Raw genomic sequence first — 12,380 nt, 5'->3', positions numbered from 1 at the left:
CAAGCTTGCAGGTTTAAACTCCTTCATGGTACAGCCACAAAAACAGATTAAATATCTGAGGAGCCAATGACTTTTCCATTTTTAGGTTAGGGCTAAAGACGCCTTTAGGGCCAGGTAAGAACACGCTTTGATTTTTTTCCCCTGCTTCCCCAGAACATCTAAAAAAAGGTTTTACGTAACACAAAAATGGGTCTTACTTGAGGCATATTCTATCATAAGCATGTCCTGAGATTATGGCACACAGAGAGACCTGACACCATCAAAAAATATTATGAATAATCTTCATATCAATTATTGCAACTGAAAGTACAGTTGTCTTCTTTTTGAAAGGTGATTAAAGAGGCAGTTTAGTTGTGTCACTCCAGTTGTGCCAATACCAGTTTTTAAGCTGACAATATGTTAACCTTACTCACATGTCTTCTAAAGATGTTGCAGCACAAAGGCAGAAAGAAATTTCATTGCATTTGTAAGATGTCTTGTGTCTGAATACATTTTTATCTACGTTTATTTTTCTTTCTTTTTTTACCTTATTTTGCATTAAATGCCAATTCTGTTTGTTGTGATATAAATAAATTAGCTGTGATTGTAACATTTTTCATTTTAATTTAAATCGTGATTGGTTATATTTAAATGTTGAAAACTTAAACAGGACACAGTCCACTGAGATCTCACTTGAAGGTATGTGATTTGCTTTGATCAAAATACCACATGGATCAAACATCACAAACAGTTCTTCCCGTGTCTAAACAACCCTGTTCAGAACAACCAAAGCAAATGAGCAGAAGTGCTCTCTCAGAGGAGGTGAGTAAATTCTAATACGTCTGCACTCCATGTGATATTATTCTGCTTTTGTAATAACATAATATTGTAAATAAAATGTTAAATAAAATAAAAAAATAAATGTTCAAGTCATTGATGTATTTATTTACAAAAAAGACTTTCACAATAAACTATTCTTCCACTTAAAAATGTAGTCTGTTACCAGTGACCACTGTTGCTAGGCAACATGTATGCAAAAGTTCCATGAAACAAAACCATTTCATATGTATTACAAGTTTTTAAGTTGAGTTGAAATGTATAGATTTTAATCCCCTTCCTGAAGGGACTCTTACTCTAAAGGAGCTGTTGCAGGAAGTAGAAATGACTTCACAAAGCGATCTTTAGCCCTCAGTTTCTGTCCTGATATCAGGTCTTTTTCAGGGAGAACTACATAAAACGATCTGGGTTTAATACAGTGGTGCATTAATCTGGAATTCAGATGTTGTAAGTTAGTGCGAATGTGTGTGAATATTGTTTATTTTACAACAGCTTGGAATGCAGCTCAGCTAGTCGGATTTTAAGATTTCTTTTGTAAATGTCATTAACATGTAATTTAACTAGGTGTTCCCAAATTTTGCATTTGATCACACAGGCCACAGTGAGCTTGCCAAATGCTTTCCACCACAAAGGTTTGATATTTTCCCAAGTGAAAATCAAGAGGTCGTGACCTGTATTTCACAGGAGTTTATTTATTCCTTTGAGACAGAACATGCTAGTTGCTTTCTAATTGATTAATATCATCACCCAGGTCCCATCAGAGCTTCGGTCACGAACCAAGAGGGTGTAGCGTCCTCCTCCCAGTGTCGAATTTAGATGCCCAGAGGACAGGGAGATCCCTGTGGAGCTGGAGGGTAATCCTATCCTCATCTCATCTAACTACTCATTGCCCTCTCTCTCTCTCTCTCTCTCTCTCTCTCTCTCTCTCTCTCTCTCATTAGGTTAGAGGACAGGCTGTGTGGTTTAGGTAGGGGGTTGACTATCCCTCACTTTGGCTCCTGCTCTAGTGATTGAGCTCTGTGGCCTAAATGTCTTCATCATCTCCTGATGGGTTTCCCGCAGGGACCTGGGGACAGATGGTGGCCGATGTGAGGGGTTGGCTTTCCCTGTATGATCCTTCTCTCTCTCTCTCTGTCTCTCCCTATTTCTTTTTATACTCTCTTCACTGCCAGTAAACTCCAGATGCCACTGTCTTGTACACCATTTCTCCTTCTAACTTTCCCTTTATTGTTCTTTATGAATGTATTCCAGTAGTGATGTACCCACCACTACTTTTCCAATATCAACATCTTGTTGTTTCTAGTTCCTGTGTTTTTCTTAATGCTACATATCCATACAAGGCTGGGTATTGTTATTGTTTAATTACATGTTTCATTCTGTATCAGTATGTTCAGGTCTGCCCTTCTGACTTTTTTCTGTTTGTTTGAGGTCAGGTAATGAAAGATAGGGATGTATTTCGTTTCAACAAACTAGAGTCTCTGTTCAACAGTAGCTTACAATTAATCTTCTGTTGAGCACTGCAGCCATTGAAGTGTTGACCGTAATGCTGAGTAATTGCTAGGGTAACCTTCACTCTGTGACCTGGGATTCCCAGAGAACATAACTGACCTCGCTCTGTCTAGATGGATATTGTAGCCCTCTCTCCCCCATCAAAGGAGAAATAGCCTGTTAACTTTGGCTGCTAGTGTTCTCCTCTAATAGTGTTGCATTCACATCAGATCACTTTATTATTTACTTTATGTTATATACGATATTATGTCTGGTTCAGACGCAAAATCCAAAAACACATGTTGATGGGAACTGTCTATCAGGGTTAATGACTTGGTGAGTGTGTGATGCCCTTCGATGGATCTGTCTAGAGTGTGTCCTTCTATGGCACCCAATGATTTTAGGTAGGCTCCAGACTCACAACAATACTTAAGAGGAATGGGTGGATGAATGGGTGGATGATTGAATAAATGAATGCACAAACTGAATGTTGCATCTTCTCAATTGACAAAATAAATCCATTTAATTTCTGTTTGGTGTGACATAGACATAGTACTCATTCATTATCTGTAACCGCTTACTCCAGTTTAGGGTCATGGTGGGTTCAGAGCCTACCTGGAGTCACTGGGCACAAGGTGGAAAATGCCAGTCCTTCACAGGGCAAAACACACACACCTGCGGACACTTTTGAGTCACCAATCCATCTACCAATATGTGTTTTTGGACTGTGGGAGGAAATCGGAGCACACGGAGGAAACCCATGCGGACACAGGGAGAACACACCAAACTCCTCACCCGGAGCAGGACTTGAACCCACAACCTCCAGGTCCCTGGAGCTGTGTGACTGCGACACTACCTGCTGCACCACCATGCTTTCTGAATTTGAGTAATGTGCATACTCATTCATTCATTCATTGTCTGTAACCGCTTATCCAGTTCAGGGTCAAGGTGGGTCCCGAGCCTACCCAGAATCACTGGGCGCAAGTCAGGAACACACCCTGGAGGCCTGTCCTTCACAGGGCGACACACACTCACACATTCACACCAATGGACACTTTTGAGTCACCAATCCACCTACCAATGTGTTTTTGGACCGTGGGAGGAAACCGAGACACCCAGAGGAAACCCATGCAGACACAAGGAAAACACACCAAACTTCTCACAGTCACTCAGAGCAGAGCTGGAACCCACAACCCCAGCCCCAGGACCCTGGAGCTGTGTGACAGCGACACTACCAGCTGCGCCACCGAATGTCCTTTGTCACAGTGCGACAGAACTTTATTAGGAGTTTTTTCCAAGGCTGTATTATTAAAATATATATTAAAATAATAATGCATTGTACTGAGGTGGTGTGACCTACAGAGAGTACACATTTCATTAATTACGCTTAATACATCATACTTTTTAAACAGTGGAATATGACGAGCACAAATCAGTAGCTCACTCCATTATGCCTTCAGCCTTCCAGTTAGAAAGTTGTGCAACAATATTTGGTCATTGTTTTGTTCTACATACTGTAAGAACAATGAAACATAGACCCAGTATTGTGAATCAAATGAAATGATGTGCTGAGTATATATCCCTAATTATTACACTTTATCATGACAGTTACCTATATGTTAAAAAACGTTGACTCTCACAACTGGGTTTGTAATGTTAATGTAATGTTAATGTAAAATGTAAAATATCATTGGCTAAGTAGAATTCTCTTCCTCCAACATTCATCACTCCATTCTCCTCTTCTATTTCTCTGTCTCATCTATCACACCCTCCCCCATTTCTCCTCCCTCTCTCTTACTCACTCTCTCTCTCTCTCATGGGGATGTGGTGCGTGTGTAGGAACAGAATGAGCATCCTCTGGGAGAGGAGGGGGATGCCAAGCTGAGTAAAGTCAGCAGATCTCATGCAAAGATATGTCACTTCTCTGGATAATAATATGGATTAAAATTCTGTCAGGCACACCCTCGCACATGGATGCGCATCCAAAAAAGTACATTTCCATCAATTCCGAAAGGTTTGTGCAAACGTGACTGTGGGTTATCTGTAAAATAGCTAAACAACAGCAGAACCGAATCTGCAAATATAACTACTTAATGCAGTCTCTAATTCCTCAGATGCAGAGTAAATCTATAAACAACTAGAGCTGACTGTAATACACACAGTCTTCTCAGACACAAACACACATTAGCATTCATTTCACTGAGTTCATACACAATTCATTTCCACAAATTGTATTTTTTTTTTTTTTTACAGTTTTGTTGCAAACATTGATTACTAAAGCTAATGGTCACTGTGTTCACAATCTGACTGTATTTCTTTTTTCAAACACTGCATCTATTATTAATTATAGCCTTTGTAAAAGCATTGTTATATCATGTGTGTTCTTCTGCCTCCAATTTAAAGTCCCTTTCCTACATGAACGTTAACCCAGAAATTATCTGGAGCAGCTTTATGTGTGAACGCAAATGATTGTAACATTTGTACTGAAAAATACCCGGATTTTTATCCTGCCAGGGCCCTAGTACAAAATTCAGGTAATGTTAGAGTGAGCCTTTGTTTGAATAGAGCTGGTAATGTTCCAGAGAGTTCATGGTATACCTCCTGCAAGTTCTGCATAGGCGCCTGGCTGTTACTGAACCACGCGGAACATTTACAACTGTGAGAACATGTCTGACACGAAAGATCTCTGGCTGTACGCTACACGAGTAAAGGCAACTCCGGAAAATGTCCGGAGAATCAGGTCATATGCTTAGACAGCTCTGTAAGCTCTTGTAGCAGGAACAGCAGTTGTCACCAGTTTCACCACTGACAAATCAAGCCTCCCATTCCATTAAGTTACTTTATAATCACTGATAAAATGTAAATATTACATCTGAATAAATACATTCATCCACCCATCCAACCATTCATTCATTCATTTATTCATCTGCTGTAACCATATCATCATCTTAAGGATTGTCGAATCTGTGTTAATGCATTTTTAGTACTAACTGTGTTTATCACTGCAAAGACAGTGTAACTAAAAGTAAATCAATTTAAATAAATGTTATGTTCATCCTTTTTTTTTTAATCACAGAAAACAGTGAGTTTGCCTGCATGGTTTATGGTTTGAAATGATGGTGCTGTAACAGAGTCTCGCTGCCAAAGGCAGAGCCAGCTCCTGTGTGAACCTGGCAGTGGCCCCAGTGAGAAAAGATGAGCTTTTGCTGATCAGACAAAACACAAGCAGCTTGTGTCACACACAGACTTGTAACATGCAAAACTACAAGGGCGCCTCCTAACCACACATACACAATTACATAATCGTGCAAATATACACTTGTAAAGGTTTTGTATGTGTGTGTGTGTGTTTCACACTGGATGCTTCGTGCTGCCACCTGCAGATAAAAAACATGTTCACCTTGGCAGACATAGCCAGAGGGTGACCTGGCAGTCTTGTCTCTTGTTCGTGAGAACTGGCCATGTCATCCTAGCATACCGACTCATACAGAAATGTGCCAGACTTTAGCCCAGAACCTTTCACTATGATGAAAATATAAGCAATGACTGGCCACCGACTACACTGACAAAATATGGCCACCAATACCAGTCACACCTGACAATACGCACAACATGGCCAAAAGCCTGCTGCAGTTACAGCTTCTACTATTCTAGGAAGGCTTCGCACTACATATCGGAACATTGCTGTCAGCAATGTTTTGATTGCACTCAGCCATATGAACATTAGTGAAGCTATATACCGATGTTGAATGACCCACATCTTCCCAGAGATTACAAGAGTCCAGAGATATCCCCAGCCCAGGATTTGGATGCTTTATAACACTCCAACCCACACTATCATGAGCATAAAAAAAGCCCAGACCATGGCTGAGCTTTTCTACTTTGAAAGCTCTGTGTTCCTGAAGTTGTCTTCCAGTCTTAAGTAGGCAGAATAAGAGAGGGTTTCTTAAATCACAAACTAAGGAACAAACCCTGCCAACCTGCAATTGGAGCTTTCAAGCTGCAGGCAAGCAATGGAATGGTAAGTGGACATTGAGCCGGTAAACAACTGCATATTCAAAAATGCCGACTGAATGAAGGAAAGGATTGTTTTTCCTTGGATATAACTTCTAATTATGTAACTTTGATGAACAGAGATGACTTTTAATCTATGACTGGAGGGGGACTTTAATGTACATTTATAGTTTAGAAGCTAAATTTAACATGCTGTGAAAAAAATAACATAAAACGCTTTCTGTACACAAGCTATGCCCAATTTTTTATTTTTGCTTCCTATTTACACTACAAGCTTAAGGCAGACAATGCACAGAAGTTATGCTTGTTTCTCATAAAATATGTACTAATTATTTTCACTTATTTTGTTTCACAAAACATGCACGCTGAAAATGGGGGTTCAGATTGTATATACTGTGTCTATAATAGCCATTAAAGCCAACATATTTCAAAAAATCATGAGTTTCTTCACTTCTAATTAATTTCTTATATAAGGAAAGGATACCGTACACAACACGCTTATCTGAGGGAAATCCTACCTTCATCCTGAGGAAATAACCTAAGCTGGTTGGTGCAACTGAGCTCAGGTAACAGCTCAGAAGGCCTAAAGACCCGTGAGCTTGCAGGGAATGTTAATGTCGGTGACGGTGAGTGTCCAAACCAAATAGAACTCTGCTGATACAACCAGCATTGGAGTATTCACAGTAGCACCATATAAAAACATAGAGAGGGCCAGTTTACTTTGCCTTCTTCAACACATTAACCACAATATGAAACAAGCTTTGTTTTTAAAGGAAGACACTGTCTGCTGGATCATGTTCATTTTCAACAAATAAGTTCTTATTTACTGCTGCAGGTTGTCACAGGTGTTTATTTATGTTTAAATGTCCAGCACAGTTTAGTTATTTTCCTCAAACTCACATGATTTAATTTCTCTATTAATTGCCAGGTTAGGTTGGTGTTTCTTTGTGTGGGTATTTACAAATTATGCTGGACAACAGCACTCCATGCATGACGTTGTGCACCCCTACAACAGATTAAGGTTGTGTTCAAAACCACATACTACTTAACTGAACAGTATGTCAAAATAATACACCACAGTTAGAAGTACATTCACTGGAGATGTATGCATCATTCAGCATTAACATTAAATTACCCTCTTGTTCCTCTCATTGAGCTCCACTGACCATATTGTTGAACTTTGTAGTTACTACAATTACAGACTGTAGTCCACAGGTAGTTCTCATCACTTCAAGGCTTACTGTCGGTTCCTATCCGTTTAATATTATATGAGGGCTACATGTCGCAGTCATGGCCTACAGATTACTAAACTGGACTTGGGACTGGAAAGTTGCCAGTACAATCCCTTCAACTGGCAGGAGCTGCTCCAGGTGTGTGTGTTCACAGCCTCTAACCAACTCTGTGTGTGTGTGTGTGTGTGTGTGTGTGTGTGTGTGTGTGTGTGTGTGTGTGAGAGAGAGAGAGAGAGAGAGTGTGTGTTTTCACTGCCACAGATGGGATCAATGTAGAGGTCATATTTCATTGCACTGTTGTAAAATGACAATAAAGCACAAATATCAATTTCAATGAATGTTGCTCTGCATACTTTGTTAACCCCTGTCCATGTGTTCTTCATTGGTCAGGACCTTAAGAGGACCGTCAGACTGCAGATTTTTTTTGGGTGGCTGTTCATTCTGAGCGCTGCAGGGACACTGACATGGGGATGGCATGTTAGTGTGTTTTGCGCTGATCACACACAGCAGTTCTGCTGGAGTTTTTAAACCCTGTGCCCAGGCACTGGCTACTATATTAGATACTCCTACCTCATTGGTCCACCTTGTAGATGTAAAGTCAGAGACGGTAGCTCATCTGTTGCTGCACATTTTTGCTTTAATTGCCCTATTGTCGTTCAACGGTAACACAACCTACAGGACGCTCTTTCCTGGATATTTTCGCTTGATGGACTATTCTCAGTCCAGCTGTTACACTGAGGTTTTAAACATCTCCAGGAGCACTGCTGTGTCTGATCCATTTATATAAGCACCACACACACTAAAAAGCCACCAGTGTCTCTGCACTGGTGAGAATGATCCACCACTCAAATCACCGGTCCTATGGGGGCCCTACTGGTAAACAAAGTATGCAGAGCAGCAGATGGACTACTTATGGTAAGTGGAGCTTTTAAAAAAGACAACCGTTGAAAAAGGATGTCATATTATGTTACAGCTGATCTCTGTTTACAGTGCGTTGAGGTTTGGATATGGCCAAATACTGACAGTGTGCTGGGTAAACAAGCCTGTGGCAAGCGTGCTAGCGAGGGTGAATCCCAACTGAAAGACCACCATAGCCGGCCTCACCTTTACGAATGAGGTCCTCGATGTCCTGGTCGAAGCCGAGACGGTGGCACTTGCTCCACAGGCCCATGTTGGTGGAGTTGTACTGGCGGCTGCACTCGTCCGCCGCGCTCATGGCGAACAGTTGACGGCGGTTGCGCGTGAGCAGCAGCTTGTCTTCCCAGCGGTGGAGGCGCGCGCGGGCGCCCGCGGAGGACGAGGCGCGCAGCGGCAGGCTGTTGTTGGGGATGTAGATGAAGCCCGGGTCCTTGCGGCGGCTCGCGAAGCTGCGGCATCGCTCGCGGTAGCGCCGCGCGTCCGTCTCGTACCAGTGATCGGAGCACACGGCCACGGCCAGCATTCCCAGCGCGCACAGCGACAGCGAGAGGCCGGCGTACAAGAGCAGCTTCCCGGCAGCCATCCTACCCCTCTTGCTCCTCTTCCCCTTCCTCCTCCTCCTCTCACTCTTTTCCTCCTCGCTCGCACGCACGCACGCGCGCTGCTCGGACGCGGCTCCTCGGGCGTGCACGCGCGTCCAAGCGCTCAGCTTACATCACCTCGTGAGAGCATTGCCCAAAGGGGGGGTGTGAGATGAAGGGTTGGAGGGGGAGGGGGGAGTGTAAGGGCTAGTGTAGGATATAGCCTAAGGGGGGGGCTGGTAAATAACTGGAGGAAATAAAAAAGATGCCTATAGTATCCCGACCCGGGCACGTTAATGAAGCGAGACGCACACAGAGGTGTCTTCGGTTCAAAACCTCTGAGGAAGAGAGAGAGAGAGAGAGAGAGAGAGAGAGAGAGAGAGAGAGAGAGAGAGAGAGAGAGAGAGAGAGAGAGAGAGAGAACAAACGTAAACAAAGCCGCACTCCTGAATATTCCATAGGCTACTACACGTACAGGCTACACCACAACTGAATCAGGATACAATGAGTCACTGATATCAGTGCTTTTTTTAAGTCAACATCCTAAATAAAATAATAAACCTCAATGAACCATTAAAGCGTCTCTTGGCAAACGGTTAAAACCTTAACGTCTCCACTATTTCCGTAACAGAACTCTTATTATGCTAAGCGTGTACAGATGGAGACCTTAAATCTCAAATACTGTGGCATTTATTAATTAAACGACTTTAGAAACTAATGTCTGCTGAGGTGCAAAGGGAAACGCTTTAATCACTCTTAAGGTGGTATGAATCATAGTGCAGTATTGAGGGGTCTCATATGTAGGCTAGCTATAGCCTAAAGCTCACTCCCAACAACAGACTGTAGCCTATATCATGAACCAATTTGAGAACATTGTTGAAAGTGTGATTTGGAACGCAGCCCTTCATTAATGTGCACACAGGATTTAGCTTCACGAATGAATAAAAAGCAGGAATTCATTTCAAACGAGTCCATAAACGACCTGCCACCCAAAATAAATAATAATAAAAAAAATCATAATGGCGATATACGTCCAAGATTCATATAAAAATACAAAACAAAACCCGGAGCGCACTCACGTTAACGGGGTTTGTGTAAGCAGCCCACCCCACCCCTTCATCCCTTCATCCCCACAGTTTCTTCACCCACACTGGTTATAACATTATTACACATAGCCTATGTATTAAGTGTAACTGCTGTATAATTACACGCTATTAAATGTAATAACATAATAGAGGTAATAGAAGCATGTAATACGTCACTGTAGACAGCAGCACATCTGTGAGGCGTTATTTGTGTAACGGATACAATAGTAGGCTACAACATAAACTCCACTCAAATAAGCAAAGCCCTACATGGCTTTGTCCAAAGCAATGATGCTGAAGGAATGCCCGAGCTTTTTCTCCGTCCAAACAGCGCTGGGAAAACTCACTGCTCTAGTCGTTTTAACGCTCAAACGATTCAACCGTTCAGTTCATTACTCACCGCCCGGTTCCACAGCGCGGTTCTTCTGTCTTTTTAAACCTAATCTCAAGCCGTGTTCCTGCGGCTTTCCCGCTCCAGGAAAAGAGACGCTGTTGTAGGGATGGCCATAGCGCAAAGCTGGAAATACAACAACACAGCAAAGCTGAATGACAGCCCCAGTTTTTTAGCGCCACTGAAACGCCAGCTGAAAAAACACAGACGCTCCCCGACAAAAGAGTCAGTCAAACCTGGGAGTAAATCCCTCCCCAAAACAGCCTTAAATGAGAAGGAGGATGCTGCAGCCCGCGGCCAGGCTCAAAAATGGCCTCACAATTTCTCTCTGCATGTTTCTGGCTCCAGAAAATACAGCGGTGATGTCATGCTGTCAATGGGAGCCGTTCATTGTTTATTAAAGCACCTTCTTAAAGGGCCATTGCTGTTTTCATTTCTTTTTTTTTATGCTGTGGTGGGAGGTTGAGTTTAATGAGAAAGGCCTACATATTTTCAGATAATTCATGTTACGGGATCAATATTCGTTTCCGTTCTCTACATTTTGTGAGTTAAATTGACTTGGCCAGATATCTACACTATACCAGATCACACCCCTATTCGTGAACACTAGAATGTATGAGAAGGCAAAGTCACTATATTGTGTTATCCTGATCAGGTTTGCAGTGAGCCCAGAACCTACTCGAAATCATTGGGCTCCAGATTTATACACACCTGGATAGAGGCCAGTTCTTCACAATACTTCACACATTCAAAGTGTCACTCACACACTCACACCTGTGAACAATTTGCACTGCAAACAGTTTTTGGACTGTGAGAGGAAACCAGAGCACCCGGAGGAAACCCACACAGACTCAGGGAGAACACACCAAACTCCTCACAGACAGTGACAAGAGGCAAGAATTTAACCCAGAGAACCCCGAGAGTACAGGTCACAGTGAGTATCACAAGACACTAAATATACACTTACAGCTGGGGACATTTTGCATGGCCAATCCACCTACCAGCATGTCTTTTTTTTGGACTGTGGAAGGAAACTGGAGCACCCAGAGAAAACCCACAAAGACACAGAGAGAACACACCAAGCTCTTTACTTATGCATACACTTAAAATTTCTACAATCTGTTCTGCATACATTTGTAGCCCATTTCCCCCATTGTTCAACAATTGTTAGGAACCCCACAGGATGGCACTGACGTGAGGGAGGCGTGTTTTTGTACATTGCACAAGTACAAGTGGATCAAAAACAGCAGGGCTGCCAGAGGCATATTTTAGAGGATTAGAGAGACATATGCAGACATCATAGTGATGTCTCTTACTAGGAAGCCCATTGTTATTTCAGTATTATTTTGTGGATACAGATTGTTGACAGTTGACTGATCTGCCTGCAGTCCAGGTTTCCTCTGATGCATCATGAAAAGGAGAATCAGGCAACGGTAACCACAAATCACCAAATTGTTAAAATCTCATATTAAGGAGGAAAGCACACATAATTGCAAAACTTAAACAGTTTGTTTCCTCATTTCCCAAACAAGTAAAAAGTGTAAAAAAAATTTTAAAAGAAGGGTGATGTAATACTTTAGGACATATGCTGTCCCAACATTCTGGACTGTGTTGAAAGCATTCAATGAATTTATTTATATTTATAAAATCGAGGTATGTAGGATTGTGAGAACACTAAATATACAACCCCAATTCCGATGAAGTTGGGACATTGTATAAAACATAAATAAAAAGAGAATATGATGATTTGCAAATCCTTTTCAATCTATATTCATTCGAACACACTACAAATACAAGATATTTAATGTTCAAATGGATAAACTGTATTGTTTTTTATACAAATAATCACTCATTT

General features: G+C 41.9%; 1 protein-coding gene across 1 annotated transcript in view; it reads right to left on the bottom strand.

Moving 5' to 3' along the window:
* The window catches only part of tmem178bb (transmembrane protein 178Bb), a 138,721-nt gene extending 129,622 nt beyond the window's left edge, over nt 1-9,099 (bottom strand). The window contains exon 1 of the mRNA XM_066669886.1: nt 8,655-9,099. Within this exon, the coding sequence (XP_066525983.1) occupies nt 8,655-9,051 (397 nt within the window). The 5' untranslated portion in view covers nt 9,052-9,099. The remainder of the gene's footprint in view (nt 1-8,654) is intronic.
* Nucleotides 9,100-12,380: the final 3,281 nt, after the last annotated feature.

This window comes from Hoplias malabaricus, chromosome 4 (genome assembly GCF_029633855.1).
Source record: "Hoplias malabaricus isolate fHopMal1 chromosome 4, fHopMal1.hap1, whole genome shotgun sequence".
Classification (NCBI taxonomy): domain Eukaryota; kingdom Metazoa; phylum Chordata; class Actinopteri; order Characiformes; family Erythrinidae; genus Hoplias; species Hoplias malabaricus.
The sequence above is the reverse complement of the archived record's forward strand: the minus strand, read 5'-3'. Positions and strand labels throughout refer to the sequence as shown.